Below are 8,160 nucleotides of genomic sequence, written 5' to 3' on the forward strand. Positions count from 1 at the left end.
TAGACTAGAACAGACAAAATAAGAAAAATTGAGCCATAGGCTCTCTTCAGTATCTATTTTGCTAAATGTTCATCATTGTTAAATATACCTTATTATTAGAAATCCATGAATGACAAATCACATCATAAAAACAGAAACATCCGGATTAACGCAAATCAGCAATTTATTGATTTCTTATTCAAGGGAAATCTGTGGAATCAATTATTCATATATCATTCTATTTGAAGGGTCTCTTTTAATGTAAAAGGAACAAAATACTGTTCACCTTTATTAATCTGGAATACAGACAAATATGACGTTTTTTTTCTGTGACGAAGAAAGAAGACTGGCACACTTTATTGATGATGGTCCCTATGGTTACCCTTTAAACATGGCTTCAGTGTTATCCGTTTTGACTATCTTTTCAACCTGCTGGCAAACAGGAAGTCATTTACATCATTACATCTCTCACTTTACATTTCAGTGACACAACCTCTTTAGCTATATACCACACGCAACATAGTGAATGCTAATTCTCAGTAGTGTTACCATGGAGAAGAGATCCAAGATTTGAGATTATTGATTTCAAATGACCGACTTAATGTTTCATGTACCAGAAAATGTTGCTGAAAGAAATGCTGTATTCTGGATTTGTCATTTGTGAACAGAATACCTGGACCACAGAACAGCATTAATTTCAAGGCAATACCTACGAACAGTAAGTTCCTACATACAGCGTATCCGTTCAAAACAGTCTACGTTTTACCTTTCAGGACAGCCAGCTTATGTTTGGACATTGAAACAATAATGAAAAACTCATCAATTGTTTCTAACGGAATGAAACTAGAATCACAGCCCAATAGACATGTCAGAAAAACCCATTTTTTTCTCAAACATGTTCTAGGAATGGAGACACGACTACAAAGTATAATATCAAATATGCTTTGTAGCGACCAGTTTGGCGAGAAAGCATTTGTCTTACAGTTTTGTAAAAAACTCACAGTGAAAAGTTTTGCCTTCGAAGATCAAAAAAGGCATTGTTATATATTCTCTGTCTCACGCAAACGAGCACACACACACACACACACACACACACATACACACACTCGCACACACACACACACACACACACACACACACACACACACACACACACATACACACACTCGCACACACACACACACACACACACACACACACACACACACACACACACACACACATTGTAACAGGTAAAACAATCTCTTTTGTACCACAAGTGCTTAAGAGCTATTTCACCTTTATCTCCAAAAATATTTGGGGTTGTACCAAAAATACATTGTCAGGTGGGAGCAATTAATGAATCAGTCATACTTCTCTGCAAAACACACATCTACTATCTTGCTTATTAACATTTGAAAGAGAGGACGGATTCTGGTAAAAAAAGAAACAAAACACCCCAAAGGAAATCCAAGCTGTCATGTGTGTGGGAACCCTACACTGCGCGAGTTAGAAAGAGTTCTCCCCCATCGACGACAGCAGTGGTACCTTGGCTTCTGTAGTAGAGAGCGGACAAACTCAACAATAAATAACTGAAGATTACTATACTCGAGTAAAATGCAAGACATTTCCGACTGCATCCCAAACGCATTTATAAACATGTCGTGTTTGTGTTTCTTTCAAACATTTGTTCTTTGGTCATTTTATTTTCCTTCACGTATTCTTTGCATATTTTCTTCATGTAGCGATGGTCTTGTTATAACAAGGTAGTCATAAAAAAAAAAAAAAAAGAATCCCTCCCGATTTAAATAAATAACTCTGGGTGAAGTGTCGACAAACACAGGCAAAAAAACATGTGCCCCTTCACGATTCCTCAAGCAGCTTGGGAGGGGTGGGGAATCAACCTTCAAATATAAACCGGCTTCCTATGTGTGTGCATAGGCGCAGCGCTAGAGCAAAAACACAAGGCCGGCCGGTGTCCTGTGTCCGGTGTCCTTCTTGGCCGTCGTCTCTCTCCCCGGCGCGTACTTCCCAGCATGCTCTAGTGCTCCGCACTATGGTCTTGTCTTCCTCCCCCACCCTCCTCCTCCTGGACCCCCTCGGGTCTCCCTGGTGTCTCGTCAGTGCAGGGGGGAGGGACGTTGTGGTACGGCTGCTCGCTAACTGCTCTGGGGCCCGCTGGTGAGGAAGTAGGTGGTCATCTCCCCCTTGCCCTTCACCTTGACCACGCCACGGTAGTCCAGCTGGTAGCCCCGGTTCACCAGCACGTGCTGCAGGTCCGCCGTCACCTAGGAGATCACATGGACGAAGGGCAGTAAGGCCTGACAGCCTCCTGACAAAATGAAGGCAGTTCTGTGGAAGGCTGAAGGCTAAGGGCTAATGTTAACAACGTCGATATGTTAAAACAATAAATAAATTGAATGTATCTAATTGAATGTGCTGAAATAGGGATCGATGAAGATGTTGAAATGAAAAATTTGAGCGATTAATTGCAGCTTCAAATCCAGACAAAACTCCAATGTTTAATTCGGTTGACATGCCATCCGCTCCATCATAAATCATATCTTTGTTATTATATTACGATATTATACATATCTGTTACAGAACAGCCTTTGTTGGGCTAGAGTCTCCATTTTGGTCAAGGATAGATCACTATAATGAGTTAACTGTCCTACTAGTACTATCACCGTTTTGCTCAGGATAAGTAAGGTCAGTATGACACATTCCCGTGGTTGCTCATGCATGATACCTGGATGTAGTCGGGCAGTCCCGTGCTGTCCATGCGACTGGCCACGTTGACCGTGTTGCCCCAGATGTCATACTGGGGTTTCCGCGCCCCAATAACTCCTGCCACAACTGGACCCATGTTGAGTCCTGGGAATACCCAAAACACAGGTTCTGATCAATCTCATCCACTCTCCTTCAAGCAAATAGGACCGTTACTTACATTCTAGTCATTAGGCTAGAAACCAAATATATATCAAAAGAGTGACGTCAAAGCAACATGTATTTCATGAGGGAGCCTACTTGGAGCAGGTAGAGGTAAGGCACTTGGGCTCAAGGATGCCTAGAGGTAGGTTGCGGTCTGGACATTGGGGATCTAGCCCAGTAACTTTTCGGTTATGTGTGCAACACCCTAGCCCCCCAGTCCTGCTGCTACACTCCCTTCCCCCCCGGAAAAATGAAATGCATCGATAATGTTGATGTAGAAAAAAATGCCCTCCCAGGATCAGCCTGCTGGTGTCTTTATCTACCCCTCACCCACCTATTTTCATCTGGAAGTTGTTGAAGGAGTGCTCGTTGATGTACTTCATCTGCTCCCGGAGCCGCATGGAGTAGTCGGCCAGGGCCAGGATGTGGGAGCGGCCCTCCCTGTCGTAGGTGGAGGCGTTGAGGCCGGAGGCAGCCATGTAGGTGGAGCCGATGGTCTTGATCTTCTCCAGCTGACGGAACCGGTCCTCGCTGATGATCTAGATGGAGAGAGAGAAAGAGTTAAAGGTGACATATTATACCACCAGGTGTGAGGAGCGTGATTAGCCGTTGCAAGCCGTTTTGAAAATCTGTCTTTTCTGACATCACAAGTGGGTGTGCCCACCTAGATCTATGACGGATAGAGCAACGTTTGCTAGAGTATACTGGGTAGGCTGGTAGGCTGATCTTTCCAGCACACATTCAGGTAGACACGCCCACTTGTGATGTCAGAAGAGGTAGATATTTTTAACTGATTTTTCAACAACCTTTTAACAGTGTTCTAATATCGAAAAACCTTCCATAAATATTATTATTCCCTGGGCATCATTACATTTCTAATGAGAAGTATTCATTATGCAATTATCTATGAACAGAATATTAAAGAAAGACATAAAGTAGGTAATAGAGAAAAATCCCCGCTAAAGAAGCCCAAAGACCCACCCACGCCAAACACAAACACACCCACACACACACCTCATCGAAGTCAGCGATGATCTCATTAAGCAGGCGGAGGCACTCAACCCCCTCGTTGTTGGCCTCCAGCTCCACGTAGAACTCGGAGAAGTTGCAGATGGAGGCGAACATGACGGCCACGCACTCGCACGACTGGTAGTACAGCTCGTCGTTGCGCCGCTCGCGCTGCAGGAAGTGGGCCGCCACGTCCTTGGGAAGGATGTTGTGGAGCAGCCGGCGGTTGTAGGCCTGCAGCTCCTCCATCTCCTCCTTCTCCTCCGTGGCCTGGGAAGTGGGAGGTGGAGGTGTGGGGGAGAAGGAGATTAGAACAAGCCGGATGGAATGATATTGACTAACTCAGGGTTTTCATGTCACGAGTACCGCGTCTATGCTTGATTGGACCGAAGACTTCCCCGGCCTAAATTCACTACTAATTTAATATAATCCAAATTGATTTGTTGACTGCTGCAATGGGGTCCTACCTAAACACTTAGAGGACATTTGTATCCAAAGCATTCTCATGTGAGGCAGATGAAAATTAAAGCATACAAGCGGTATTTGATCAATTGATTCTTTGCGTATATAGAGTGCAGGGTAGCAATAGGAAGCAGAACACGTTGTGTGGCCGTTTTGAGTTCTAGTTTTGGGCGTTCCAGCTACCTCCAGCTTCCACAGGAAGTCGAGGCGTGCCGTCGATTCCACCTGCTGGGCGTGCAGGTAGAGGGCGAGGACGAACACCGTGAGGATGACGGGCGTCATGACCTTTAGGGACACTTTAGTGACGCTCTTCATGCTGAGGAAGAGGAGAGGAGAGGAATAGGGATGAAGTGTGTGGATAACCAGGTGTCTCACATCGAGAGAAAACCAGTAAATTAATTTTATAGAAGGCGTTAAAGCTATGCAAACAAAATCATTTTTAAACAAGGCGAAAGGGACTCACCAAATCTCTGTGGTTTCATTTAAATAAGTACTCCTGTAAAAACAACAGGTAATTAGTCTCTTTGTACACTGTGACTCATAACCACAATTGTCTTTGTAGTTAATATAAATGCAACTTACAAGTACTGGGAGTCATTCAGGGGATTTAATGATCTGAAGGACAGAAAAACATCATAAGACATGAATTCAAAGCGGTATCCAGGGCAATCTTGCATTCCTGTACTACCGATATTCTCTCAGCGTGAAATAAATAGTCTCAGGCCCGGGTGCGGTATAAGTGCGTCTTATCATCAGTGAGGTCAGGGGACTTACAGCGTGTTGGCGGTGACCAGCAGGTCGGCGTTGTTGAACAGGGTCACCTGGGGCCACTCCACCAGCACGATGAAGACCAGCTGGATGAGCACCATGAGAGCCAGCTTGCCGATGCTGCTGATGTGCAGGAACACGGAGCAGGCCAGCAGGGTCAGCATCACGCTGTAGCTGAAGTACTGTAGCGGAGAAGGGCCAAGGGAAGAGGGGTGGAGAATAGACGGCCACGAGGAAAGAGATGGTATGTTAGGCGGCCACACCTGATCACAAATGCAAACACAATTGCGGTGGAACAGCCTCACGGGCAACTGCCTTAGGACAGATGTGTCAATGGGTACACAAGGGAACAGTCACTGCTATTCAAGCTCTGATGCTCTGAGGGAAGCAATGGGTGGGTCAGGGAGGGGGGGGGGTGGCTGATGCTGACCTCTGGGAAATGGCAGGGCTTGGCCTGGCTGGGACACAGGGTCAACCCGTCCTCGGCTGCTCTGGTCAGGTTGTGGAGCAGGCAGAGGGTCACGGACGTGTTCCAGTCCGTTGCCACGCAATCATACAGGCCCTCTGTGCTGCATGAGAACTAGTGGGAGGCAGAGAGGGGGTAGAACACACAAACACACAGACACGGTCAACGGACGGACACACAGTGTGGAAATTATTTACCAGAAGAGGGAGGGGAATATGTGGCGCGGATGCCACAGATCAACCATGTCACTAAGTGTCATATATCATCTACTGAAGTCCACAACTAAAATCCCAGGAAATGTCACAGCAGGACTCCCCATAGTCTCCGGCTGGTCACAGCAAAATGGCGGAGAATGGCGCCACGGCTGTTGTTCTTACCATGTTGACAAAGGCGGCGACGAAGAGCAGCAGGATGGTGATGACTCCCACCAGGGTGCTGTTCATTCTGGACTGGACAATCGTCTTGGTCAGTGTCTGCAAGGCAGCGGGGAATACCTAGGAAGGAGCAGATGAGACCCGTGAGGAGGGTGGGTGAGCGCAGAACCAGGGTGAGGGATGTGTAGATTGGAAAGAGGAGAAAACGCTCCCTTACTTTGATACAGGAGTAGATGGCACAGATGAAGAGGATGTTGGTGAGGATGACGAAGATGCTGACGAACAGAGCAATCATGAGCGGCGTGCTGCAAGGGACACATGAGAGAAGATTTCTTTATTGGTAAATGAGAGAAGATTTGTTTTTGAGGCAAGTGCAACTCTCTCTTGTTCACATTTTATTGCCCGACAAACAAACAGAACAGCTTCCCGACGTACCATTTTATAAAAGATAATAACAAAACACGTCTCCGACACGAAAGGGAAGCTAGTGTGTGATTTCAGTACTCACTGAGGAAAGATGATGATCTGAATGGCACAAATGAAGCAGAAGACGAGCAGCGAGCACGCCACGTACCCCCCGAAGCGGTCGTCCACCTTCTTGGAATACTAAAAACACAAGAACCCATACATTGACCCACACCCATTCACTGACAAATCTATGAACTGATCCTTTACCTTCCCCCACCTCCCTGTGGGCCCAAATACAAATGTTATGATGAAAAGCCCCTCCTTGTTGTTATTGATCAACCCATACCAGGTCGTCTTTTAGATTTGTCCTCTGTCCAATGATCATTGACCTTTTTTTCCAGAATGGCGGTCTGGAAGGTGAGCAGGAACTTCTTGACGTGGTCCTTCCTCAGCTGGTCGATGCTGCGGGCGTCGATGGCGCGGCCCAGGAACTCGTCTACCTCGTCCTCTGGGTTCAGCGCCTCCTGAGTGCACCGGCTGACGCAGAGCAGAAGAAGAGAAGGTCACCACGCCTGTGTCTAGGTAACTGTGTATCCACGCTGTGTGTGTGTGTGTGTGTGTGTGTGTGTGTGTGTGTGTGTGTGTGTGTGTGTATGTGTTTTTGTGAGAGTGTGTGTTTGTGTGTGTGTGTTCTGAATGTCTGTGTTCCTTTGACAATTAGGGCTGTCCCTGCTGCTTAATCCTATTGGGCTAATTTATCAAATTAACTGAGACAATGGGGATTTTAATATATCATGAATATATAAATGTTTGAAATAAGCTAAATGTCCATAGTGCATATTTTGCAGAACTACATTGTATGTGATATATTTTAATATAATGACTAGTATCCTCAGGATCTGAAGTGTAAAAGAGACACTTGTGTTTTGGCTTAATAACTTGCAATAATCATTACACAGAGGGAAAAATATGGATGATAGGCTAGAAGTAATAAAATACATAATTACGAAAACATCAGAATAACTACATAGAGAACAATTGGTACTAGTTTGGGTTTGAGACACTCACATACTCTACTTCTATTTCACAAGCACACATCACCACATGGAAAGAGACAAGGTTAGAGGACTCACTGGTCTTTACTGGATGCCTCGTCAATTCCCTGAAAAAAGACAGAGACAGAAAGAGGAGAGAGAGAGAGAATGCAACACAGAAATAGAAAGATGTTGGGGGCACGAAATACAAGCAGGGATCCATTGTGTGTGAGTGAAAAAACAAATAAAAAAACAAGGGGGAGAGATTATGGCAGACGCCAGAGAACCAGACATCTGCACAGCTTATCCCCCAGTACCAGACTTATGTTTTAATTAATACTTGGAGGCTTCAAATTACACCCTCATCACCCTGGGGCACTGGCCTTCTCCGATGGGAAGGGGGGGTTACAACATCAGACGCAATGGGGTAAACCGAGTAATGAAGACACAAAAGCATAAATCGCAAGATTAAAGAAAATGGAGGGAGAGGGGGGAGATGAGGACGATATTAAAGAGAACAGCAGAGGACAAGAGCAGGGAGGACAGGATGACGAAGGAGGGAGCAAGAGAGATTTAGGAAGTGACAAACCAAGCGAGTGTGTCTGTGTGTGTGTTGTGTGTTGTATGTGTGTGTGTGTGTGTGTGTGTGTGTGTGTGTGTGTGTGTGTGTGTGTGTGTGTGTGTGTGTGTGTGTGGAGGGAGGGAGGGGGGTTCATAGAGGACAAGATAGATCAAACTGCTTCATCAGATG

The 8,160-nt window shown here is 45.7% G+C and overlaps 1 protein-coding gene across 1 annotated transcript in view; it reads right to left on the reverse strand.

The window, feature by feature from the left end:
- Positions 1–182: 182 nt before the first annotated feature.
- The window catches only part of LOC307079323 (adenylate cyclase type 6-like), a 28,816-nt gene continuing 20,838 nt past the window's right edge, over positions 183–8,160 (reverse strand). Inside the window, exons 11-24 of the mRNA XM_079741582.1 lie at positions 7,509–7,537; positions 6,765–6,912; positions 6,476–6,573; positions 6,185–6,272; positions 5,971–6,087; positions 5,558–5,707; positions 5,134–5,309; positions 4,942–4,974; positions 4,823–4,855; positions 4,543–4,675; positions 3,904–4,167; positions 3,224–3,428; positions 2,708–2,832; positions 183–2,246 (exon numbers count right to left, since the gene is read on the reverse strand). Of these exons, the coding sequence (XP_079597708.1) occupies positions 2,118–2,246; positions 2,708–2,832; positions 3,224–3,428; positions 3,904–4,167; positions 4,543–4,675; positions 4,823–4,855; positions 4,942–4,974; positions 5,134–5,309; positions 5,558–5,707; positions 5,971–6,087; positions 6,185–6,272; positions 6,476–6,573; positions 6,765–6,912; positions 7,509–7,537 (1,728 nt within the window). The 3' untranslated portion in view covers positions 183–2,117. The remainder of the gene's footprint in view (positions 2,247–2,707; positions 2,833–3,223; positions 3,429–3,903; positions 4,168–4,542; positions 4,676–4,822; positions 4,856–4,941; positions 4,975–5,133; positions 5,310–5,557; positions 5,708–5,970; positions 6,088–6,184; positions 6,273–6,475; positions 6,574–6,764; positions 6,913–7,508; positions 7,538–8,160) is intronic.

The sequence above is a fragment of the Pollachius pollachius genome (assembly GCF_949987615.1).
Source record: "Pollachius pollachius genome assembly, chromosome: 8".
NCBI lineage: Eukaryota > Metazoa > Chordata > Actinopteri > Gadiformes > Gadidae > Pollachius > Pollachius pollachius.